At 42.2% G+C, this 26,843-nt stretch overlaps 1 protein-coding gene across 1 annotated transcript in view; it reads left to right on the top strand.

Annotated features, from left to right (window-relative positions):
- Window positions 1–26,843, top strand: part of SLC2A13 (solute carrier family 2 member 13) — a 322,896-nt gene that overhangs the window by 72,700 nt on the left and 223,353 nt on the right. The window contains exon 2 of the mRNA XM_048836305.2: window positions 2,226–2,385. Coding sequence (XP_048692262.1) covers window positions 2,226–2,385 — 160 coding nt within the window. The remainder of the gene's footprint in view (window positions 1–2,225; window positions 2,386–26,843) is intronic.

Here is a 26,843-nt window from a genome sequence, read left to right as displayed (position 1 = left end):
AATTCTTTTCTAATCTCTGAAGTGACCGCACATGAAAAGAGTAGCCAAATCAGATAAAAAGGCAAAAAGAGCTTATGAATGCTTTTATGACAGATGTCACTCAGCTAAAGAACTGCTGATTCTAGAACCTGGTGACTGTGTTTTGTGTCAAACTGTATGGAGAAAAAGGATGAACTCAGCTCTTATGAAAAGAATTCATCGCCCAGATCATGTGATTGAGAGTGGCAAGTTCAACAGAAACTGACATCTATAGTTTGTTCCTTACAAAGAACAATCAACAGAGCAAATTATACAGATGGCAGATTCAGAATAATCTGAATGATTTAAAGATTTAAATGATTTAAAGATTCCAAACCAACTAATGGACAGTCAGATGACCAAGATTTTACACATCCAGGTCATGTAATTGGATAACTGTATGATTCAGAGATACTTAAGACTGATCTGTACTGAACTTTAAAGATAGCATGATAGTGTATATTTTGTAAAATGTTGTAAATAGTTAGAATGTAAAACTTTAGGGGGGAGATGTAATGGGATATTAATTCGTATTCTATTGTTTAGTCACTAGATGGCACCATGTATAACATACCTTATCTGAGCATACAACAGGTATACCTGGCAGTACATTAAAGGATCTTATAGTGAACACATTTGGTGTTTGTTGCTCTGAGAGAGAAGCTCTGTGGCCAGTCCATATCTGGTACAGCCGAACCTGCGAGTAGCAGCCCTGCAATCTACCTTGAATATGGTGTATGTGATGACATAGACTCTTTGTTTAGCTCAGCTGGGAACTCTGAAACCTCTTCTAATTCAGTTTTAAATAGCTAATCTATAAAAGCAACCTGACTGCTCCTTAAGCACTGCCAAAAGGAGGGAAGAGGAAAATGAGACAAAGTAATTACAATGGCTGTAGGAATTTTATGTTAAATTTTGGTGATGAGGTGCCATCTGTATGCTAATGAGACGTAGTGCATGGCTGTGACCTCATCAAAAGGCTCAGCCACCAGTTCAGAGTGGAGCTTTGCCTTTGGACACAGTTTATTCTGTACCTGCATAGTGTATTTCACTGTGCTCCATTTAAACAAGCTTCAATAGAAATATTCCCCTTCTCTCCCTTGTCCCAAAAGTATCTTTAATTTTAATAAACCATACATAACCTAGAGCCACTAGCTGTCACTGGTTGTTTCTTTCTGCCAGAAAGTACTTTTATGTTCCTTGGAAACTACACCATAAATTTGCTTGGCATATTCAGAATTTCTGATTATGTACGATACACAGATCTGCTGTTGATATGCCATGAAGTTCCTTTTTTATACATGTTTTTCAACTTTAAAAAAATGTTTTAGATCTCTTATTCCAAATTATTCGTTTGGAAGCGTTCCCTAATTCATGGGAACCATTAGATACATTATGATAGGGCAAGAGATGACCATGTATTATCAGAAATACAAGGTTGGGTATTTTGGCTAACATTTTTCATTGCAATGGTCTGAATTGCACCTTACAAATTTAAATCCAGACAGAACTTTCTCTTTATTCCATATGAGATAGCTAAAGCTCAGAAAGCAGTTGTACAATGAATCTTAAATTCTGTTAAACATAAATGAAATTCCCCACCCATAAGGGGAATGGCGGTGATTTTTTCCGGAAGTGGAGAGCACTCAGTTTCATTTGAAGCCAGGGAGAGCTGTGGCTGCACAGCATCAGGCCCTATGTGTTAATCGAAGCTTTCAATACTTTGCTAATGGTTGTCATTTATCAATTTAGATTATAAATGTATGACTCTGTTGCACTCCAATTCAGTTTCATGTGGTACTGTACCTGCTTGTTTTCTCTTGAACTGAAACTATAAATATATTTGCTTATATTTTAGGGTTATCTTTAGTTCACCTTAGATGATTTTTGCTTAAAAATCTGTGATTTGTTTCATGATGCCAGACTCTTTTTAAATTCCTTTATGTATTGTGAATCTGTGAATATTCACAAACATGGTAATTATTATTGCTTCCGAATACCTGTGTCCATCTGCTTCAGATAACTGTTCTCTAGCGCTTATTAGCAGTGCAACAAAATGCTGCTGTTAGTTTTCTCCGTTGGAACTCAGCAATCAAGTGCTTACAATTTGTTGTCACATTTATTATATACTGTACTTTAATGCTTCATGACTACAGAGAATGTTGTGTACAGCTGTGTAAATTTAATCCATCACTTTTTTCTTGTAGGTGTGGCTTCCATGACAGTACCAGTATACATCGCAGAGGTCGCTCCACCCCACTTAAGAGGCAGATTAGTTACCATTAATACTCTCTTCATCACAGGAGGGCAGTTCTTTGCAAGTGTTGTTGATGGAGCCTTCAGCTACCTCTCAAAGGATGGATGGAGGTTTGTAAATTCTTACATTTAAAAGTGAAAATAGCGTTGTCATGACTTGGGAAGGAACTAGATCAGTGGTCCCCAAACTGTGGCGTGCGCCTCCCTGTGGGGCCATGGAGGAACAATATGGGGGGAGGGGATGCGGCGGGGTCTTGGCCAGCCCCACAGGGGGGCAGGGAGGGAGTGCCACACAGCCCTGCTCTGCCCCCAATGCTGTTCCAGTCCCAGCCCGTCCCCCACCTCCAGCTGCCGGCCTCTCTCCCACCCCCGGGCCCCAGCTGCTGGCCTTGCTTCTGCCCCTAGCTGCAGCCCTGGCCTCAGCCCCTGGTTTACGGCCTGGCCACAGCTCTGGCCCTAGCCTCTGCCCCCTTACCCCAGTCCACACTCCCCCTACCCCCCCCCCCCCCCCAGCCTCTGGTGTTACTCTGGGTTTTCAGAACCCAAAACAGTGGTAGCTTAACTGTTTCGCTCCAGGCGGTATCAGGAATAAATCAGTGGGAACACAGCTATTGTGTCTGATAAAATGATTAATACGAACAAATGTGCTCTTATCTAAAACTACAATTTATTAGATATTAAACACACACAGACATAAGCATAAGCTGGGACTTCCCAGCTATAGTTACCTACAGTCTGAGACGGTTTTGAATAATCACCAGTCGGACTTCCAGGAGCCCTCTTTCTGTCTAACTGATGGGGAGTTTAGATGTCAGTTCCTTGCCCTGAGAAAAGCTTCCTTGGACTACTCCGTTATTTACTTTTACCTAATCTTTTATAGCTAACTTTAATAAAACGCATAACCTTATAGTGACTCCTAATGAGTCAGCATAATAACCTCTATTGGGTCATCTATTCTTCTAATTTCAACAAATTTATCATTATCTCAAAACAGGTCTAGTATTTCTAGCCATAACAATATGTCAGGGGGAGGACGACGTGAAAAGTTCAGGGATCACTGAACTAGATAGATAAATGAAAGAATTCTAAATTGTTGATAGCTACCATAATTCATGTTTATAAAACAAAACTATTTTGATAGTTTGCATTCCCCTACTGCCCTGCCCCAATACTCCTGATCTCCCCAGAAGCATTCATATGTCTAAATTCTCCCCCCAAATACTTTATTCTCCTCCAAAATAAAATTGCCACCCAGGACTCATAAATTGTAGTACTCTCCAGCCACTCTGTCCAAAACTCCTTTTGTTTTAGGTGGGGATTTGAGGTTAATTTAACCTTAGGTTAATTGAAGGGTAAATTCACAGCCATCAGTGAGGTCTGTGACTCCTCCAGTCATTAGTAGCCTCAGTTTAACAGTACAAGGTATCAGAAGAAGACTTTTTTTTTTTTTGGATAGGGTGGGGTGGGTTTGTAACTTGGGAACCTCTGTCAATTGACCCCAAATTTTAATAATTAATGCTATGCCGCACCCCCAAGGGGCACACCAAACTTCAAATGATTAATTGTATTGTTTGGATTTCAGAGCACTTCCAAGAGTAAAGTTTAAAGCTATGTGCTATAGGGTTTCCATTCTTCCCGTTTTATATAAATAGTGGGAATGGAAACCCTCTAGCCATTTTTCTGTATTGATCCATGCACAGGGTAAAATATGTAAGTTTTCTTAAATACTCTTTTCAATTTGGGCCCCATGAGGATTCTGTGGTTGCCATGCACTACCTTGAGTAAAATGCGACAGATTGAGACCTTTTTGATCTGCTTCACATCAATAGTTTAATCTCTAATTCAGGCAAAAAAATCCCACCTAAAAACTTTTTAAAAAAAGGCTGTTTTTCTGATCCCCTGGCTCTACTGATTCACATTTGGGTTACTAACTTTACCAGGCACACTTCTGAGGCATACCCAAATTTCAAAGAAATCATATAATATCATGGTTGGAAGGGACCTCAGGAGGTCATCTAGTCCAGCCCCCTGCTCAAAGCAGGACCAATCCCCAACTAAATCATCCCAGCCAAGGCTTTGTCAAGCCTGACCTTAAAAATATCTAAGGAAGGAGATTCCACCACCTCCCTAGGTAATGCATTCCAGTGCTTCACCACCCTCCTAGTGAAAAAGTTTTTCCTAATATCCAACCTAAATCTCCCTCACTGCAAATTGAGACCATTACTCCTTGTTCTGTCATCAGCTACCACAGAGAACAGTCTAGATCCATCCTCTGTGGAATCCCCTTTCAGGTAGTTGAAAGCAGCTATCAAATCCCCCCCTCATTCTTCTCTTCCGCAGACTAAACAATCCCAGTTCCCTCAGCCTCTCCTCATAAGTCATGTGTTCCAGTCCCCTAACCATTTTTGTTGCCCTCCGCTGGACTCTCTCCAATTTTTCCACATCCTTCTTGTAGTGTGGGGCCCAAAACTGGACACACTACTCCAGATGAGGCCTCACCAATGTTGAATAGAGGGGAACGATCACATCCCTCGATCTGCTGGCAACTCCCCTTCATATACATCCCAAAATGCCATTGGCCTTCTTGGCAACAAGGGCACACTGTTGACACATATCCAGCTTCTTGTCCACTGTTACCCCTAGGTCCTTTTCTGCAGAACTGCTGCCTAGCCATTCGGTCCCTAGTCTGTAGTGGTGCATGGGATTCTTCTGTCCTAAGGACTCTGCACTTGTCCTTGTTGAACCTCATCAGATTTCTTTTGGTCCAATCCTCTAATTTGTCTACGGCCCTCTGTATCCTATCCCTGCGCTCCAGCGTATCTACCTCTCCTCCCAGTTTAGTGTCATCTGCAAACTTGCTGAGGGTGCAATCCACACCATCCTCCAGATCATTTATGAAGATATTGAACAAAACCGGCCCGAGGACCAACCCTTGGGGCACTCCACTTGCTACTGGCTGCCAACTAGACATGGAGCCATTGATCACTAACCACTGAGTCCGACAAACTAGCCAACTTTCTATCCACCTTATAGTCCATTCATCCAGCCCATGCTTCTTTAACTTGCTGGCAAGAATACTGTGGGAGACCGTGTCAAAAGCTTTGCTAAAGTTAAGGAACAACATGTCCACTGCTTTCCCTTCATCCACAGAGCCAGTTATCTCGTCATAGAAGGCAATTAGATTAGTCAGGCATGACTTGCCCTTGGTGAATCCATGCTGACTGTTCCTGATCACTTTCCTCTCCTCTGAGTGCTTCAGAAATCTGACTATTTTAGAGGATTTAGAGGATTTAGAACACCTTTAAACAGAGGTCATGGCACAACCTTAGCTATAGTGGTGCTGCTGCTCTACTATAATGAAGCCAGCTAGCCTCTTGCATTTAAAATATATTAAAGTAAATATTGACTCCTTAAAAAGGCAGTCTCCAAATAACTGTGGCACTTAAAAAGATTATATTTGAACGTATGCCTAATAGTCTTGTTTGAGCAATAGTTATCTATTGAGAATTGGATGTCATTGTACTCAAGGGCAGCATTCTGTTTAAACTGTGGATTGAGAATATGTTAGCTAATATTTTTTGTTCCACTTTCTGGATTGAATTTTTCTTTTAGTTTTAGTCCATTGAGCTTTGATTGAGTGTCCTTCCTAAAGGGCTGTATATTTCAAAAGAGTAAAATAGAAATGATGTATACAAACAGAATGTATTAAATTCTTGGCTTAATGCATTATAACTCTGGCTTTCTTTTTAAAAGGTGACTTATAAATGTGTTCACGTAGGATAATTAAAATTGACTACCCATTAAAAGATCATTCTAATCTTTAGGAACTTTTTTATTTAAGCAAGTGGGGGGTTCCTTAGAAACTTCTGTTGCGGAATAGGGGTGCATTGATTGCAGAGTCTTCAAAAGAATGGACACCTAGACTGTTTGTGTCTGTATTTCCTAGCTTTTCAATTATATCACTGTGGAGCTTTACTAATCGTCATTTAAATACAGATTTCAAAAGTCAGCAAAGGAATCCTTTCCCTTCACCTAAATACTAGTGTATAAAGGAACAGAAAGGCCTTTTACTGGTATAAAGCATTTCTTTCTAAGTCTCTTGACTGATCACAGTTACATCTGAGCATGAAACAGTGATCATTGTCACAATATTGGATTACGTTTTAAGAGTGCAATATTGCAAGTATACCTAGGTATGGAGGAGGGATAGGATATACATATAGAGCAATAAATTTATAGGCAGGCTAAACATTAGCTATTATTAAGGTTGCCCCAAACTTCTCATTATAAGAACCTGTTTTCAGCTGCTTTTAACTTTCCCAAAACTAACTGTTTGGACTGAAATTTCCATGCAAAGTGTCTGCCTCAGGCAGAATTTTTTTTTTCTTTGCATTTCAGCCAAAACAATTCAGCCGTTTCACAAAATGAAGCGAGGGAAAAAATACATTGTCCAACCTTAATTCGGCCTCCTTGTGTGCCTTATGAATAATCTTTAATAATGTAATCCACAGGACCCCTGCTTTATTCAGTTCACAGGGTTGACAGTGCTCGTTTAGTAAGCAGCTATTCACAGCGTTCTGTTGTCTCCTCACTGATCAGTGTGTAATACCATGCCTTAATTACTGTACACGAGTCAAACTCAGCCCTGAAGGCAGAACTGTTAATTTCCTCACAGTCTCTTCTGTGGTGCGCATCGTTATAATGCCTCACAAATATTAATACATTTATCGTCACAACACTCCTGTGAAATGAGGGGGCATCCATTTTACAGATGGAGAACCGAGGCACAGAAAGGTTAAGGTAAAAAACATCCACTTATTTTGGGTGCCAAATTTTGAGATCTGCAGGCCTTATTTTTCAGAGTAAATAGGATTACGTAGTACTTTATATATTCAAAGTACAGCTCTTCTTGACTTCAGTTAATGCAAATTACACCCCGACGGCTCAAGTTGGGCACCCAAAAAATGAGGAACATACAGTTAGTGACCACCTGTGAAAAGTTGTTTTATGTGACTTGTTTAGCATTATGTAGAAACTCTGTGGCAGGAGTAGAGAATCCAGCTCTTAAGGGCAGAATTCAACTGCTTTAATCCTGAGATCCACTTTTCTTTCCCTGCAGTCCCTGCCTTATTCAATACACATGAATATTTCTGTAGAAAATTAGGTGGGGTCCTATTGACAACAACCTCCTTCAATACACAACCATGATTGATCCCCTTAGCATGGTCTATCCTGTGCATGGAATTAGGCGGGGTCCTCTGGGAAATATAGTATGTGATATTTACTTTATCACAATGCGTATGCCCAGGGGTCGGAATTAAGGTTTCACAGGCAACCTTAATTCTGGCCTTTCCTAACTTTTAAATGCTTAACTTTACAATCTTAATGATGTTTTTAGTTTTTGTGTGTCAAATATATTCATATGTACAAAATATATCCCCCCTCCTCTTTTTTGATGATTGAAGTACTATAGCTCTTGGACAGCACACTGTAATCTACAGTAAAAAAAGAAACAAAAACCAAAAACTATCCTAATCGATGGGTGTTGTTTCACTTGAGAATAACAGTACTGAGTCATTTGAGCCTGCCAGATCTGGAAATTCACTCTAAGGCAGGCCCTTACAAAAACATTGCAGTTATCAAGAAAGCAGTCTTGCAAAGTAAGGAAATTCAGAGTTAAGGCTGAACTTAAAAGAAACCCAAAGATTTGAAAGTATGAAAATGCACATTTAAGGTACTCAAGCAGCCTTATTTCTGGCCCTGTACTGATGCTGGACTCCTGTTTTCCCTTCTTCATTACTTTAGTTTTGGATCAAATTAGATAATCTCCTGAAATGAATTTCTAAGGCATTTAACTCTGTAGCCATAGATGAGAACATAACACATTTAGAAAAGCCACTTTGTTTGACATTTTGTGGGTGGACTATAAAAATATGGGCACCGGAGAGAGTTGGTTTTATAATTTAGCGTTATACTATATGTCCAAGTTGCTTATGTGATGTTTTTTTAGTCACCCTAACCATTACTGTTTTCATATCAATATTATAAGTTGCATGGACTGGGCTAGGAGGTATGCATATGTGGCTATACTTGAGCTCTCTGATCACATTGCATAATTGGTGGTACAGGAATTTTAATGAAGAATGGGGAATGAAATGACTGCCATCAGTATGCTATTTGTCTAATCAGGAATTTGTAACAAGTCTTTCTGTGGACAGTGCATGACCGTAAATAAGTCCAAAATCAATATAAGAGCTGCATGATTAGGAGCGAGGCATTTCATCTTTGTAGTTCCAACAGAAATTACACTTTGGGTCAATACAATATTCTCATCACTGGGTCCCCCCCCTCACACCCCCAGCTCTTAACAGCAGAGCAGGAGGGCAGAGCTGAGGTTCTTTGGGTCCCTTAACTGTGTATTCCATACTTTTGATTGCTTGGAAATTATTTTTTAAAGTTAAACGGTTACTTTTTACATTTCTTCACATTGTAAACTAGTAGTTATCCGGGTGGGGGGAAAGGGAGGATCGTGTCCAGCTTCCTGTATTGGGTAGTATTTCTGCTGGTGTCTGCAGCCTCCTAATTCTCCATTTGTATGCACAGTATCACATTGTAAATTACAAAGCCACCCTATGCTTTTATGAAAGGAAGCACGTAATTTTGAAATGCCGCTCATAGATGTCATAGAGTACATGATTCCCTGTCTGAGTCCAGAGACTTTGGAATCAACATATCACTGTTGCTATGGGGAAAGAGGCTGCAGGAGATGGAGAGAGAAAGAAGAGTTTGCTGTCTAATTCCCTACATAGGGGGTATTAAGGTTCTAAAGCTATCGGTAGCAGTGGGTTTGGTGAAGATTTTGCTGTCATTTGTCTCCTGTGCAGGGAATTTAAGATTGTATCACTATGTGCTTCTTGATCTAAATTACTTAGAGCTCCATCTCGTAGATCCTCAAGACCAGAAGAGGCTCTTTAAAAAAAAGCTTTTTCTGTATCTTCACTCAGGTCAAATCACACTTCAATCAAATCCTGCTGTAATTAGTGCCTTATTATTGAGAAATGTATAGCTACTATTTAGGAACATTTTTTATCATGCATTTTCTAAATTGATTGAAGCAAAACAAAGTACATTGAGCCTGTTTTGATGTAATTTTGCATATACATACATAATGAATTGTAAGGAAAAAACATAGCATAAGAACTACAAAGTTAAGTGCTTTCACCAGTTCATACCAAGAGCTTTGTGTCTATTGTATTCAGGAAGCAGGGATCCTGCCTGTTGCCAATATATTGCCTTTGTATTCCAATAGTTGTAACAAAAATAGTGTCTGTCTCCTACTTTTTAAAAGATAAAGTGAACCTTCATAGAATTTGGACTGTTTCCTTGACATGTCTGATTCTCACATCACAGTGATTGTAGGTACATTGTTATCCCTTTCCCTAAAACAAAAGCAATATTTTATGTTGTCCAGGGGCTACCAGATTTTATTGGTTCACTTATCACCTTCTTAAAAAATTGGTGAAGTGAATGGATGGAACATCAAACTCACGTAACCCAGTGATGCATGTACCACAGTTTTGGGAACCACTAATCTAGTCCATTACATTTCAAATGTTTTGAAAGTTGAGAGAGTTCAGTAACATTGACTCTAATATAAAAACAGCCACATTTAAAATAACATTCACTGTTTGAATGGAGAAGTTAAATAGTCCTAATTATCCTCTAAACTTGACTAATCAAACAGCTGTTTTAGAGCTGGATGCTATTTGTGGTTCTGCTGCTGAGCTGTTATGTGGTTATGGAAGTTATTTAGGCTGGGATTTTCAGAAGATCTTAAGGGAACTAGAAATACAAACTCCCTGTGGCACCTTTGAAAAACCCCTGTGCTTCAGTTTCTCCATTTATGAAATAGAAATAATATTGGTGTGCAATAAACAATGTTTGTAAAAAAAAAAAAAACTTTAAAAGTAAGGCTGGCATCAGAACACTTCTGTTGTGTTATGTGGAATGAAAGTGAGACCTTTCAGAAACATTAGTGGGGAAAAACAAGAGAGAACACCATCCACACCAGAACTGCCTGTAGTCTTGTGGTTAGATCACTCATCTGGTATGTGGAAGACTCAGGTTCAAGTCCCTGCTCCAAATTAGGCAGAGAGGAATTAAACCATATACCAGGTGAGTGACCTAACCACCGTACTATTAGCTATTCTGGGCTTTCTCATGTTTTTTCATGGAGAATTTTTGAACAGTTTTGTTGTTTTGTTCCTCATCACAAATTAAGATTTAAGTATCTCTCCATCTAATTTGAAGCAGGGACTGAACCTGGCTCTCCCGTATCCTCAGTGAATCCCCTGACCACCAGTGTCTGTTGGTTGTTCTGAACTTAGGGCATGTGTGTGTGTCTTATGTTGATAAGAAATCCCATCCTTCTACTGAGAAATCTCCTCGATGACATTTTAGCCCAAACTGACGTGTTTCCAGAAAACATTTTGGTTTTGATAAAATGGAATTTTTCAATGGAGAAGAAGTTTAATTGAAAGTGGGGTGTGATGGGGTTTGTGTTTTTTTTTTACCAGCTTTATTAAAAAAAAGTATTACTGTCCTAATGCTTTACAGGGCAGATTTCTTAACATCAGCAGGAGGAGATGGAAGATGTGCTTTGTAGTATGGCATGTTGCTTTTTCTCCCTTAAACATTCTATTCCTAGAATTAAAACATTATTAAAATTAAAGCGTTATTTTGATATCTGAAAGGTCTGTTTGAAGCAGCCTGAGGGATTTTTGCAAAATGAATATTTTGCTGTTAGTTGCTGTTGAGAAATTGCTGCTTATTTACTGGACAAATAGTTTACCAAACTTTGGGCAGTTTGAACCATGGAAAAATTAATCTAGAAGCGGTACATACATATTCTTGGAAGTTAGGCTTCATTATTAACCTGAAGAAAGATGGGTTAGGAAGCCATTTGCTCAGTTAAATTTTTCTTACATTTTTATCTATCTAATCTACATTCAAACACATGATTTTTTTAAAAAAAGTTTTAACATGTTCTTATTTTGGATCGTATAATTTTTCTCTTGGAACTTAAGGTCACAAATGAACCAAAAGCAATTTTCACTAAGAACAGTATTTTTAAGTCAGTTTCCACAGACCTTACATATGGTCATTTGTAATTCTACTTAGTAGTTATAATATATTGGTTATTTCAGTTCAAATGAAAACAAAGTATCACCCATATCATAAGGGGAATGTGTTTTGATAACTTTTTCATTGTAATGCAGTTGTAGTCTGCTACAGACTGCTGTTCAAATTGCTGGTGGGAAAATACTTTTCAAGAAAAACGAAGATTTTTAGAATTGTGTATCTTGCTTACATGTGAAAGGAATGTGCTCAGTTTTAAAGCTGAAAAGGTAGAAACATGGAGTAATAAACTTAAGGCCAAAATGCCAGCAAACCAAGTGCAACCAGTCCCCACAGCAAATCATCCTATTGGGTGTCTAGGCCATGTGGCTGAGTATCTTATTTAAATTTGGCTTTAAATCAAGATACACTAACGGTATACCGCATTGACATAACACTGGTAAAAAAAAAAAAATCTTATAGAAGAAAAGTCATTTGGCAATGAAACTCTGATGCACTATTTGATACAGTATTGGGGCTCTTCCTGCAGTTGCTATTTAGGTCAGACTCTCTTTGACGTCAGTAGGAGTTTACCTAGTTTGCTTGAATTTATGGCCAGAAAAACATCAAGTGGAGCAAACTTTGTGGATACAAGTGTATTTCTCACCAATAGAAGGATATGTGCACTGATTAATCTTAATGGTGTAGACAGAGTTTGACAAGTGACTGAAGAATGGGGCACTTTTGTTATTTAAATACCCGATGTCCTTTACTAAATTTACTAAATATCCTTTAATAATTAAGACCATAAAAATGGCTGTACTGTATCAGACCAATGGTCCATCGAGTCCTGTATTCTGTCTTCTAACAATGGCCAGTTCCACATGCTTCAGAGGGAATTAACAGAACAGGGCAATTATCAAGTGATCCATCCCTTGTTATCCCAATCCCATCTTTTGGTAGTCAAAGGCTGGGGAGACCCAAAACATGGGGTTGGATCCTATTAACTATCTTGATTAATAGCTCCCCTGCGGGAATTCTGCACCAATATTTTTTAAAATTCTACACCAAAAAATTAAAAATTCTGCACACAATATTTTAAAATTCTGTAAAAGTCTGCCTATGTTTTGGTCAAAGTAATGCAATATAATCCAGCTAATTTCAATTATTTTGGTAATGTATTTAAATTACAGTACAATGTATGGAGAATGGGAGTGAGGAGCATTGGAGGAAATCACCAAAACCCCTCTGTCTAATAGTAGTGTAGCTAGTATTGACCCTTTACTTATAGTTATTAGTCAACAAATATATGCAGCCATATGCTCTTCAGTTGCCTATGATGTAACACTGAGCAAGTGAGGGCTGGGGCCTCAAACTCACAATTTATACTGGCTACTGACCATCTCCAAAAAGGTCAGTAGCAATCAGTTTATGGAGCACATTTTGATAGGAAAATTTTTCAGTCCAAAAATTTAGACCAGTTCGAATCACTGAAACACCATAAGCATTTATAAGGCTATATTGTGCTAACAATAAGGCTCCTTTACACCACTCTGGCAATGTAAAGGAGCCTTAAAGTTTTTATAGCTGTTTTATATTCTTGGGGGAATTCACTAAAAATAATGGGAACAATTCACAAAGCAGGCAGGCTGCTAAATGCTCATCTGCCTGAAGTAACAGAGCTTGCCCCACAACTACATCTTCAGAAATACCCCAAAGCCCTGACCCTCCACTCCAAGCGTGCTGCAATAGCAAGTGAAAGGGACAGAGTGTCTCTCTCTCACACACACATGACTACCCAGCCCCCTCTAAGCAGTGATTTACATCTCTACCGGCTGCTCTGGGTGCCCAAACAGACCTGTCTTCACTGACAGGGAGTGGGCGCATGACCGCTCTTGAGGCTTCCCTTTGCCTGCCCGTCAGAAGTCATTTTTCTGTGGGTAATCAAAGAAATCTGCAGGGGCCATGAATTCTGAACACGTGCAGTAATGCAAAATTCCACCAGGAATAAATAGCCATTGATGAACCTGTCCTCCATGAATGTATCTAATTCTTTTTTTTTTTAACCCAGTTATACTTTTGTCCTTTACAACATCCCCTGGCAATGAATTCCACAGGTTGGCTGTTCATTGTGTGAACTACTTCTTTATGTGTTTTTTTAAAACTTGTTGCCTATTAATTTCAACGGAGGACCCCTAATTCTTGTGTTAAATGGAGGGGTAGATAACATTTACTTTCTTCACACCATTCATAATTTTAAAGACCTCTACCATATCCCCCCTTAGTTGTCCCCTTTCCAAGCTAAACAGCCCTAGTCTTTTAATCTCTCCTCACATGGAAGCTGCACCATATCCCTAATCACTTTTGCTGCCCTTCTCTATACCTTTTCCAATTCTAATACATCTTTTCTGAGATGGGGTGACCAGAACTGCATGTAGTGTTTAAGGTGTGGGCGTACAATATAGTGGCATTTTGATATATTGTCTTATCTATCCCTTTCCTAATGGTTCCTAACATTGTTAGCTTTTTTGGACTGCTGCAGTACATTGAACAGATGTTTTCAGAGAACTATCCGTGCTGACTCCCAAGATCTGATTCTTGCATGGTAACAGCTAATTTAGACCCCATTATTTGTGTATGTATAGCTGTATTATATTTTCCAATGTGCATTACTTTGCACTTGTCAACTTGAATTACTTTTTCCATTTTGCTGCCCAGTCACCCCAGGGTGAGATCCCTTTGCAGTCTGCTTTGGACTTAACTATCTTGAGTAATTCTGTATCCTCTGCAAATTTGGCACCTTACTGTTCACCCCGTTTTACTGATCATTTATGAATACTTTGAACAGCATTGGTCCCAGTACATTTCCTTGAGGGAACCCCGCTATTAACCCCAGTCCACTGTGAAAAATGACCATTTATTCCTGCTCTTTGTGTCTTATCTTTTATCTGTATCTAGCTACAGATCTGTGAGAGGATCTTCCCTCTTAACTCATGACTGCTCAGTTTACTTAAGACCCTTTGAAGGACCTCACCAAAGCTTTCTGAAAGTTCTAGTGTACTAGATCGGCTGGATCACCCTTGTCCACATCCTTGTTGACTACCTCAAAGAATTGTTACAGATTGGTGAAGCGTGTTTTCCCTTTACAAAAACCATGTTGACTCTTCCCCAACATATGGTGTTCATCTGTGTCTGATCATTCTGTTCTTTACTTTAGTTTCAACCAATTTGCCTGGGACTGATGGTAGGCTTACCAGCCTGTAATTGCCAGGATTACCTTTGGAGCCTTCACATTACCTATCCTCCAGTCATCTGGTACAGAGGCTGATTTAAGCGATAGACTCATACCACAGTTAGTAGATCTGCAATTTCATATCTGAATTCTTTAATGCCTGTTTTGCTTCAGTCTTCACTAAAAAGGTAAATTGTGACCAGATACTGAACACTATTAATATTAACACCAAGGGGGAAGGAATGCAAGCCAAAACTGGGTAAAGAACAGGTTAAAGAATATTTAGATGTATTTAAGTTGGCGTGGCCCGATGAAATTCACTGTAGGGTACCTAAGGAAGTAGCTGAAGCAATCTCAGAACCTTGAGCGACTATCTTTGAAAACTCATGGAGAATGGACAAAGTCCCAGAGGACTGGAGAATGCCAAAACAAGCTTCTTCCTTATACACCAAAAGGTATGTAGCAAGCAGAGAAGAGGGTTAAATTAACCAAAAGGCTACACACCTCTGATATTACGTAAACCTTAATCTTTCATTGCCACTTCTGGTAAGTTCCCCTTAGCCCAATTACCTCCATTTCTGGGCTGGGAGAGACAGACTGCCTTCCTTTTGTCAACAAAATTGTGTAACATAGACAAAGGGTATGTCTACACTACGGAATAAGGTCGAATTTATAGAAGTCGTTTTTTTAGAAATCGGTTTTATATATTCGTGTGTGTGTCCCCACAGAAAATGCTCTAAGTGCATTAACTCGGCGGAGCGCTTCCACAGTACCGAGGCTAGAGTCGACTTCCGGAGCGTTGCACTGTGGGTAGCTATCCCACAGTTCCCGCAGTCTCCGCTGCCCATTGGAATTCTGGGTTGAGATCCTAATGCCTGATGGGGCTAAAACATTGTCGCGGGTGGTTCTGGGTACATATCGTCAGGCCCCCGTTCCCTCCCTCCCTCCGTGAAAGCAAGGGCAGACAATCATTTCGCGCCTTTTTTCCTGAGTTACCTGTGCAGACGCCATACCACTGCAAGCATGGAGCCCGCTCAGGTAACCGTCACCCTATGTCTCCTGGGTGCTGGCAGACGCGGTACGGCATTGCTACACAGTAGCAGCAACCCCTTGCCTTGTGGCAGCAGACAGTACAGTACGACTGGTAGCCGTCATCGTCATGTCCGAGGTGCTCCTGGCCACGTCGGCTGGGAGCGCCTGGGCAGACATGGGCGCAGGGACTAAATTTGGAGTGACTTGACCAGGTCATTCTCTTTAGTCCTGCAGTCAGTCCTATTGAACCGTCTTATGGTGAGCGGGCAGGCGATACGGACTGCTAGCAGTCGTACTGTACCATCTTCTGCCAGGCAGGCAAGAGATGAGGATGGCTAGCAGTCGTATTGTACCATCTTCTGCCGAGCAGCCATGAGATGTGGATGTCATGCAGTCCTTCTGCACCGTCTGCTGCCAGCCAAAGATGTAAAAGATAGATGGAGTGGGTCAAAACAAGAAATAGACCAGATTTGTTTTGTACTCATTTGCCTCCTCCCCTGTCTAGGGGACTCATTCCTCTAGGTCACACTGCAGTCACTCACAGAGAAGGTGCAGCAAGGTAAATCTAGCCATGTATCAATCAGAGGCCAGGCTAACCTCCTTGTTCCAATAAGAACGATAACTTAGGTGCACCATTTCTTATTGGAAGCCTCCGTGAAGTCCTGCCTGAAATACTCCTTGATGTACAGACACCCCCTTTGTTGATTTTAGCTCCCTGAAGCCAACCCTGTAAGCCATGTCGTCAGTCGCCCCTCCCTCCGTCAGAGCAACGGCAGACAATCGTTCCGCGCCTTTTTTCTTTGCGGACGCCATACCAAGGCAAGCATGGAGGCCGCTCAGCTCACTTTGGCAATTAGGAGCACATTAACCACCACACGCATTATCCAGCAGTATATGCAGCACCAGAACATGGCAACGCGATACCGGGCGAGGAGGCGACGTCAGCGCGGTCCCGTGAGTGATCAGGACATGGACACAGATTTCTCTGAAAGCATGGGCCCTGACAATGCATGCATCATGGTGCTAATGGGGCAGGTTCATGCTGTGGAATGCCGATTCTGGGCTCGGGAAACAAGCACAGACTGGTGGGACCGCATAGTGTTGCAGGTCTGGGACAATTCCCAGTGGCTGCGAAACTTTCGCATGCGTAAGGGCACTTTCATGGAACTTTGTGACTTGCTTTCCCCTGCCCTGAAGCGCATGAATACCAAGATGAGAGCAGCCCTCACAGTTGAGAAGCGAGTGGCAATAGCCCTGTGGAAGCTTGCAACGCCAGACAGCTACCGGTCAGTTGGGAATCAATTTGGAGTGGGCAAATCTACTGTGGGGGCTGCTGTGATGCAAGTAGCCCACGCAATCAAAGATCTGCTGATATCAAGGGTAGTGACCCTGGGAAATGTGCAGGTCATAGTGGATGGCTTTGCTGCAATGGGATTCCCTAACTGTGGTGGGGCCATAGACAGAACCCATATCCCTATCTTGGCACCGGAGCACCAAGCTGCCGAGTACATAAACCGCAAGGGGTACTTTTCGATAGTGCTGCAAGCTCTGGTGGATCACAAGGGACGTTTCACCAACATCAACGTGGGATGGCCGGGAAAGGTGCATGATGCTCACATCTTCAGGAACTCTGGTCTGTTTCAAAAGCTGCAGGAAGGGACTTTATTCCCAGACCAGAAAATAACTGTTGGGGATGTTGAAATGCCTATATGTATCCTTGGGGACCCAGCCTACCCCTTAATGCCATGGCTCATGAAGCCGTACACAGGCAGCTTGGACAGTAGTCAGGAGCTGTTCAACTACAGGCTGAGCAAGTGCAGAATGGTGGTAGAATGTGCATTTGGACGTTTAAAGGCGCGCTGGCGCAGTTTACTGACTCGCTTAGACCTCAGCGAAACCAATATTCCCACTGTTATTACTGCTTGCTGTGTGCTCCACAATATCTGTGAGAGTAAGGGGGAGACGTTTATGGCGGGGTGGGAGGTTGAGGCAAATCGCCTGGCTGCTGGTTATGCGCAGCCAGACACCAGGGCGGTTAGAAGAGCACAGGAGGGCGCGGTACGCATCAGAGAAGCTTTGAAAACCAGTTTCATGACTGGCCAGGCTACGGTGTGAAAGTTCTGTTTGTTTCTCCTTGATGAAACCCCCCGCCCCTTGGTTCACTCTACTTCCCTGTAAGCTAACCACCCGCCCCTCCTCCCTTCAATCACCGCTTGCAGAGGCAATAAAGTCATTGTTGCTTCACATTCATGCATTCTTTATTCATTCATCACACAAATAGGGGGATGACTACCAAGGTAGCCCAGGAGGGGTGGTGGAGGAGGGAAGGAAAATGCCACACAGCACTTTAAGCATAGCACTTTAAAAGTTTACAACTTTAAAATGTATTGAATGACAGTCTTCTTTTTTTTGGGCAATCCTCTGTGGTGGAGTGGCTGGTTGGCCGGAGGCCCCCACACCGCGTTCTTGGGCGTCTGGGTGTGGAGGCTATGGAACTTGGGGAGGAGGGCGGTTGGTTACAGAGGGGCTGCAGTGGCAGTCTGTGCTCCAGCTGCCTTTGCTGCAGCTCAACCATACACTGGAGCATACTGGTTTGGTCCTGCAGCAGCCTCATCATTGAATCCTGCCTCCTCTCATCATGCTGCCGCCACATTTGAGCTTCAGCCCTCTCTTCAGCCCGCCACTTACTCTCTTCAGCCCTCCACTTACTCTCTTCAGCCCGCCACCTCTCTTCCCGGTCATTTTGTGCTTTCCTGCACTCTGACATTATTTGCCTCCACGCATTCGTCTGTGCTCTGTCAGTGTGGGAGGACAGCATGAGCTCGGAGACCATTTCATCGCGAGTGCGTTTTTTTTTCTTTCTAAGCTTCACTAGCCTCCGGGAAGGAGAAGATCCTGTGATCATTGAAACACATGCAGCTGGTGGAGGAAGAAAAAAGGGACAGCGGTATTTAAAAAGACACATTTTATAAAACAGTGGCTACACTCTTTCAGGGTAAACCTTGCTGTTAACATTACATACATAGCACATGTGCTTTCGTTACAAGGTCGCATTTTGCCTCCTCCCACCGCGTGACTACCCCCTCAACCTTCCCCCCTCCCTGTGGCTAACAGCGGGGAACATTTCTGTTTAGCCACAGGCAAACAGCCCAGCAGGAATGGGCTCCTCTGAGTGTCCCCTGAAGAAAAGCACTCTATTTCAACCAGGTGACCATGAATTATATCTCACTCTCCTGAGGATAACACAGAGAGATAAAGAACGGATGTTGTTTGAATGCCAGCAAACATACACTGCAATGCTTTGTTCTACAATGATTCCCGAGTACGTGTTACTGGCCTGGAGTGGTAAAGTGTCCTACCATGAAGGACGCAATAAGGCTGCCCTCCCCAGAAACCTTTTGCAAAGGCTTTAGGACTACATCTAGGAGAACCGCAAATGCCAGGGCAAAGTAATCCTTTCACATGCTTGCTTTTAAAGCATGTATAGTATTTTAAAAGGTACACTCACCAGAGGTCCCTTCTCCGCCTGCTGGGTCCAGGAGGCAGCCTTGGGTGGGTTCGGGGGGTACTGGCTCCAGGTCCAGGGTGAGAAACAGTTCCTGGCTGTCGGGAAAACCGGTTTCTCCGCTTGCTTGCTGTGAGCTATCTACAACCTCCTCCTCCTCATCATCTTCTTCGTCCCCAAAACCTGCTTCCGTATTGCCTCCATCTCCATTGAAGGAGTCAAACAACACGGCTGGGGTAGTGGTGGCTGAACCCCCTAAAATGGCATGCGGCTCATCATAGAAGCGGCATGTTTGGGGCTCTGACCCAGAGCAGCTGTTCGCCTCTCTGGTTTTCTGGTAGGCTTGCCTCAGCTCCTTCAGTTTCACGTGGCAGTGCTTCGGGTCCCTGTTATGGCCTCTGTCCTTCATGCCCTGGGAGATTTTGACAAAGGTTTTGGCATTTCGAAAACTGGAACGGAGTTCTGATAGCACGGATTCCTCTCCCCAAACAGCGATCAGATCCCGTACCTCCCGTTCGGTCCATGCTGGAGCTCTTTTGCGATTCTGGGACTCCATCATGGTCACCTGTGCTGATGAGCTCTGCATGGTCACCTGCAGCTTGCCACGCTGGCCAAACAGGAAATGAGATTCAAAAGTTTGCGGTTCTTTTCCTGTCTACCTGGCCAGTGCATCTGAGTTGAGAGCACTGTCCAGAGCGGTCAGAATGGAGCACTCTGGGATAGCTCCCGGAGGCCAATACCATCGAATTGTGTCCACAGTACCCCAAATTCGAGCCGGCAACGTCGATTTAAGCGCTAATCCACTTGTCAGGGGTGGAGTAAGGAAATCGACTTTAAGAGCCCTTTAAGTCGAAATAAAGGGCTTCATCGTGTGGACGGGTGCAGGTTTAAATCGATTTAACGCTGCTAAATTCGACCTAAAGTCCTAGTGTAGACCAGGGCAAAGACTTAGTCTGAAGGCTGAGGTTTTTAATGGCGGAGGATATACACTAGGAGCATTTGGCTGGTGTAGCCTCACTGGTACACTGTACAGTCAAGGTGCCTCTAGTGTGGATGCAGTTTATAATATTAGAGACGCTCTGCCAGTGCAGCTGCATCTACCCTATGGCCTTTTGCTAGCATAGCGATGTCCATTACAAATCACAGCCCTGGCCTACGTAGCTGTGCCCGTAGAAGTTTGTGGTGCAGACCTGGCCTTAGCATTCGTTTGATTTTAGACTCTGGGCTTGGAAAAATAGGACTGTTAACCTGGCTGGAGACAGGCTGGTAGGCATTTCCCAATGAACAGGTCCCCCATTGTTCTCTTAAGGACCTTTGGTATTTTTCTTGGATAGACCTTATCACTGTCACTTTGTTTCCTGTTTCTTCCCCCAACCCTCCCAACAGCCTCTTTTGGTTTAACTCCAGGCAGTCAGACAGAATACTATCAAGGAAGTAAAATGAGGTACAGCTAATATTCAGAAAAATAGTTCTCTCCCTCATTCTCTACACCGAATTTCTGATATATTTAAAGTTATTACAATAGGCAATCTTTTTTCTTTATTTCACTGTTCTTGTGCACACATATCCTGTTCTGGAGCAACTGACAAACTTGAAGAACCTGACAAACTTCCTCTGACATCTCCGCACCTGGGAGTCCAGAACCTAGCTCATACAGCTGGGTGAAAAATTTTGACTAAAACTTTTTTTTGTGGTAGAAGAAAACATAGATTCAGTGATCCCAAAACATTTTGTGAATTTGTGTCTATTTTGCCAAATCATTTTGGTTTTTTAAAAAAAAAAAAAACCCAAAAATTCAGAAAAAAATCCATGTTTTGTTGACATTTTCTAAATGAAATCAAATTATTTTAGTTGAAATGACTTCACACATTTTATAAATATTCAAAATGAAGCATTTGGTTTTGCCTCAAGTAAAACATTTTATTTGACCCAAAGGTTTTTTCTTTCAACTTTTCAGTTTGCCAAAATATTTCAAAAAGTTTTGTTTTCAGTTTGACCCGAAATGATTTTTTTCACAATTGCCAACAAAGTAAAAAAATCAATTATTTGCCCAATATTGCTAATCAACCCCATTGATGCTTCAAAATATATTTTAATTATTTGTATTACTTAGAGAAAAATATGACAATATAAAGATTATAGTAAATTAACAGTATTGAAAAGATAAAAGTAGGAATCTGGTGGAGATCCATCAGTAGGTGGAAGTAAACAATAGCTGCCTTACTTGATAAATAATATGATGCTCATGGGTCTGTTCAGGTTGGTGACCAATAGCTCTAGTGTATGTTTGGCACAGCGATCACTTGAATGCTCAGACATCACTTGAGTTTTACTAGTATAACTACGTAGTACGGGGTATGATTTTTTTGCAATCATAGGTAAGCTGGTGAAAGCCCTAGTGTAGATGCAGTTATACCAAATAGCTTATTTTGCTTTGCCAAATTAAACTTTCTATAATGGTATAAGCACCTTTATACTGGTATAACTGAATGCATGTTTCCCCTTTACACGGGCATAAAGGAACAAAACAAGGCCTAAGAGTTGATATCTTTATCTTTATTATTATTATTATTATTATTGCAGTAGCATCCAAAATGATATATGCTTTTATGAAAAAGTTTAGTTGGTTTTATTGTTACCTCATCCTTCCTTCTTTCTCATCCACCTGTTTTTTCTGTATGAAAATGAGACCCTGGGCTCTCAGGAGCAGGGACTGTCTTTGATTTATTTGTACAGTACTTAAAAACAGTGGGGCCCTGACCTTTGATTGGACTTTCTAGGCACTTACCTAATCATAGAAATGTAGAGCTAGAAGGGACTTTGAGAGGTCATCTAGTCCAGACCCCTGCACCGAGGTAGGACCTAGTATACCTAGACCATCCCTGACAGGTGTTTGTCTTACTTGTTCTTAGAAACCTCCAATGATCTCCATTTGGAAGCCTGTTCTAGCGCTTAACTGTCCTCGTGCTGGCTATTCCTTATAACCCTATTATCTTCAAGATTCTTACAGTAATTTTTGTTCCAGTAACTTTCAAGGTTTCGAAGTTAGGCTGATTGGTCTAGAATACCCCAGTCCTCTTTGCTCCTCATTTTAAAGATAAGATACTGTGTTTGCTCTTCTCCAGTCCTCTGGGACTTCACCCATCCTCCACTCGTTCTCAACGATAATTGCTAACGGTTCCAAGATTGCTTCATCTAGTTCCTCAAGTATCCTAGGGTGAATTTTCCTCTTGACATGAATACATCTACTTTATCTAAATATTCTTTAACCTGCTAATGCCAGTGAAAATGGTAAACACCTTCTTTAAACTCTACTTGTTCTTGCAAATACTGGATATTAAATTACAAGCAAAACAAAGCAAAATAAAACAAGTCAGCATGATTCTCTTGTCATGTTTATATACTCTAAGTGCCAACTCAATAGTATTATAGTGATGTCTCTGAGGACGAGGAATGTTACAGAAAATACATTAAATTTCATGCTTGATTTTTTGATTTGTTAGGCATTTGGCTTCAAATTCAAAGTTTTATACTCTCCATAGGAAAGAAATATATTAGATTTCTGAATGCTGGCTCACTAGACTTACGTTTTAAAAATTGCTGGAGTGACATTAGGACCTATGCTAGACTGTAATATACCAAATCTAGACTGAAAGTTATTCCCATTTCCAGACCAGGCAGCTAGTCAATTTGCAGTAGATTTATACAGTAACTCCCCACTTAATGTCTTCTCGCTTAACGTTGTTTCGATCTTACGTCCCTGCTCAATTACAGAACATGCTCCATTTAAAGTTGTGCAATTCTTCGCTATAACATTGTTTGGCTACCTGCTTTGTCCACAGCTGGCAGCCTCCCATCAGCTCCCCTACGCCCCCCCACCACAGTGCCCCCCGCCTGCTGGCAGATCAGCGCCTTCCCCCTCCTCCCCCCACCTCCTGCCCACGGCAATCAGCTGGCTTGTGGCATTCAGGAGGGAGAGGGGAGGAGCGAGGACTCGGTGCGCAGGCTTCCTCTCCCTCCCCTGCTTCCCAAAAGCCGCAGACCAGCTGATTGCTGCTGGCAGGAGGCAGGGGAGGGAGTGGGGAGGCTGCGTGCTGAGTCCTCGCTCCGCTCCCCACTCTCCTGCCCCCTGAATGTTGCAAGCCAGCTGATTTGCCACGGGCAGGAGGGAAGGGAGAGGAGCAAGGATGCGGCGCTCCTCCCCCCTCCCTCCCCTGCCTCCTGCCCGTGGCAATGAGCTGGCTTGTGGCGTTCAGGAGGGAGGGGGAGCCTGCATGCCATGTCCTCGCTCCTCCCCCGTCCCTCCTGAATGCCGCAAGCCAGCTGATTGCCAGAGGCAGGGGAGGGAGGGGGGAGGAGCGAGGACATGGCGTGTAGAGTAAAGGGGGTGGGGGGAGGAAGAAGAGGCAGGTAAAGGGTGGGGGCTTGGGGGAAGGGGGGGAGTGGGCAGGTCCAGAGTTGAGCCCCCCCCCACCCTGGTGCTTGCAGAGTAGGGGAAGCTGCCGCTGCTGCTGCACAACATGCTTCTCCTAGCCTACAGCACCTTCAGCCTCTCTGCCTGCCTCGTTGTCTCCTGTGCCAATGGGCTGTGCCTGTGTGGGGTAAGGTGGGGGGCACCCCCCAACTATAGTACTGTACTGTCTGGCAAAAAAAAATTTCCCTGGCACTTAACCCCCCCCCATTTACATTCATTCTTATGGGGAAATTGGATTCGCTTAACATTGTTTCACTTAGTCGCATTTTTCAGGAACTTAACTACAAAGTTAAGTGAGGAGTTACTGTACTCTTGGCTCTTCAGGTATTTTTCCTCTTGGCTTCCTCTCCATACTCCATTGTGACTACAAACATAGCACTCAGGCATATAAATTATATTGATAAAGCACTTTATCACAGACAAAACAGGAAATATGTACCTATTGTCTATAATCTAGAGGACTAAACCTCATCGACCAGGTTGAAAGTCAGCTGTACTGTCACGCTCCCTGTAATTTAAAGGAATAAACCAGTTATGTACTATATGTGATTGTAATATATTTAGTCCACTCTTTTAAAACATCAACTTATTATTAGAGATGGACAAATGGTAGAAGAACCGTATGTTGAGTATATCATTTGATGAAGTTTACTGGTGTTCACTGAATAAATATATAAATGAATAGTGTGTGATGGCCACATGGCTAATTGACACATTACTTAGTACTGGTGACATTTGTCAGCTATGTTGGTCAAATGCTGCTCAATGAGTTTTGCCGTCTACTGCTTTCTCCTCTTGATTTACTTTCTCTTTGTAGTGTCTGCTTTTCTTTTTATAATAGGTGAGGGGATATTGTTTCCTGAGTTGTCTTTACTTATCTTTTCAATATCTCTTTCTTGCAGTGCTAGTCTACTCACAGATAAGGTTTGGAATTTTTTACCTGACAGTTCATAGAATCATAGAAGATTAGGGATGGAAGGGACCTCAGGAGGTTCATCTAATCCAACCCCCTGCTCAAAACTGGACCAACTCCAATTAAATCATCTCAGCCAGGGCTTTGTTGGGCTGGGCCTTAAAAACCTCTAAGGATGGAGATTCCTCCGTTTCCATAGGTTAACCCATTCCAGTGCTTCACCACCCTCCTAGTGAAATAGTATTTCCTAATATCCAACCTTGACCTCCCCCACTGCAACTTGAGACCATTGCTCCTTGTTCTGTCATCTGCCACCGCTGAGAATAGCCTAGCTCCATCCTCTTTGGAACCCCCCTTCAGGTAGCTGAAGGTTGCTATCAAATCCTCCCACACTCTTCTTTTCGGCAGACGAAATAAGACCAGTTTCCTCAGCCTTCCCTCATAAGTCATGTGCCCCAGCCCCCCAATCATTTTCGTTGCCCTCCGCTGGAGTCTCTCCAATTTGTCCACATCCTTTCTGTGGTGAGGGGGCCCAAAACTGGATGCAATACTCTAGTGCTGAATAGAGGGGAATAATCACTTCCCTCCGTCTGCTGGCAATGCTCCTACTACAGCCCAATATGCCATTAGCCTTCTTGGCAACAAGGGCACACTGTTGACTCATGTCCAGCTTCTCGTCCACTGTAATCCCCAGGTCCTTTTTTGCAGAACTGCTGCTTACCCAGTTGATCCCCAGTCTGTAGCAGTGCATGGGATTCTTCTGTCCTAAGTGTAGGACTCTGCACTTGTCCTTGTTGAACCTCATCAGATTCCTTTTAGCCCAATCCTTTAATTTGTCTAGGTCACTCTGGACCCTGTCCCTACCTTCCAGCGTATCTACTTCTCCCTGCCGCTTAGTGTCATCCGCAAACTTGCTGAGGGTGCAATCCATCCCATCATCCAGATCATTAATGAAGATATTGAACAAAACCTGCCCCAGGACAGACCCCTGGGGCACTCCACTTCATACCGGCTGCCAACTAGACATTGAGCCATTGATCACTACCCGTTGAGCCCGACGATCTAGCCAACTTTCTATCCACCTTATAATCCATTAATCCAATCCATAGTTTCTTAACTTACTGGCAAGAATACTGTGGGAGACCGTGTCAAAAGCTTTGCTAAAGTCAAGATACAAGTTAGTAGCCAGAGGATTAAATCGGCTACCCACAGGTTGATATGAAAGACACGGGTGGATGTGCACTGTTCAGACTAGCCACCCTGTCCCTCTTCACCTTAGCTACTAGGTACTCCTTCATCTCCCCCCCCCTTCCATTCTCTGTCTCTTTGCCCTTCTGTTACTATCTTCATTAAACCCATTAATACAATTTTTCAATCACCTTTATATTGCTTCCATTTCAATTCTAGCCATGTTTTGGCTTATCACTAAATTAGTTTGGGTAGCAAGCCTGAAATTAAATTCCTCTAATGTTTAAGTGATCCGTCCCCTGCACTCGTTGGTCATTTCTCTTTATACTGTACTTCGTAAAATGTCCAGGAATGAGATTTTGTTGCTCCTGCCCTCTGTCTGGAAGCATGCACCTTGAGACAGAAAAACATTCGTTTTTCAGGTCCAGTTAAAATAACCACTGTTAGTTCATGGAATCATTTCAGGTGTGAGGATGTTTGTACACTAAATTTTGCTGTATAAACAATCTCTAGGGGTATGTTTGCAGCTAGTACAGTCAAGTTAACTAATGAAGTGAACAAGATATTAGGTGCATGTAGAGTGGTTCCAGGACCATTTGAAATAAAATATCCAGATATCTTCAGGTTTCTTCCAATGCGTGGTGAATGTGGTGTTTTCACGTACAGTAAAAAGATTAATTTAAAAAACAAATTACTTAAATTATGCTGTTACCTACCTGGATGTTCTTTTTTTTGGTATCCATAATTTCTAAACAAATCAGACTTTGGCTAGAAAAGCTGAAGGACATTTTAGTCTTTAAGATTTTTTGAGATAGGTCATGAAACTGGAGGACTTCTGCCTTTGCCTGACCTACTGTGACATTTTAAGTGAAAGACCTTTTTGTGGGCTAAATAACTGTTACTTTGTTCTTTTTCATTACCATGCTGAAAAGCCAGAAGACTATATAAACTTCATACACATGGGGATGCTTTGGAGTATATTCTGAACAAAAATATGTGCAGAAATACTTCATTATGAGCGCACATAATTATGAAAATCACTTATGCTTAAGTGGAAATCTGCTGTAGGTTTGGATATTATGGAATATTCTGGATTCAGTGTGAAAAA

Source organism: Caretta caretta, chromosome 1 (genome assembly GCF_965140235.1).
Source record: "Caretta caretta isolate rCarCar2 chromosome 1, rCarCar1.hap1, whole genome shotgun sequence".
NCBI lineage: Eukaryota > Metazoa > Chordata > Testudines > Cheloniidae > Caretta > Caretta caretta.
The sequence above is the reverse complement of the archived record's forward strand: the minus strand, read 5'-3'. Positions and strand labels throughout refer to the sequence as shown.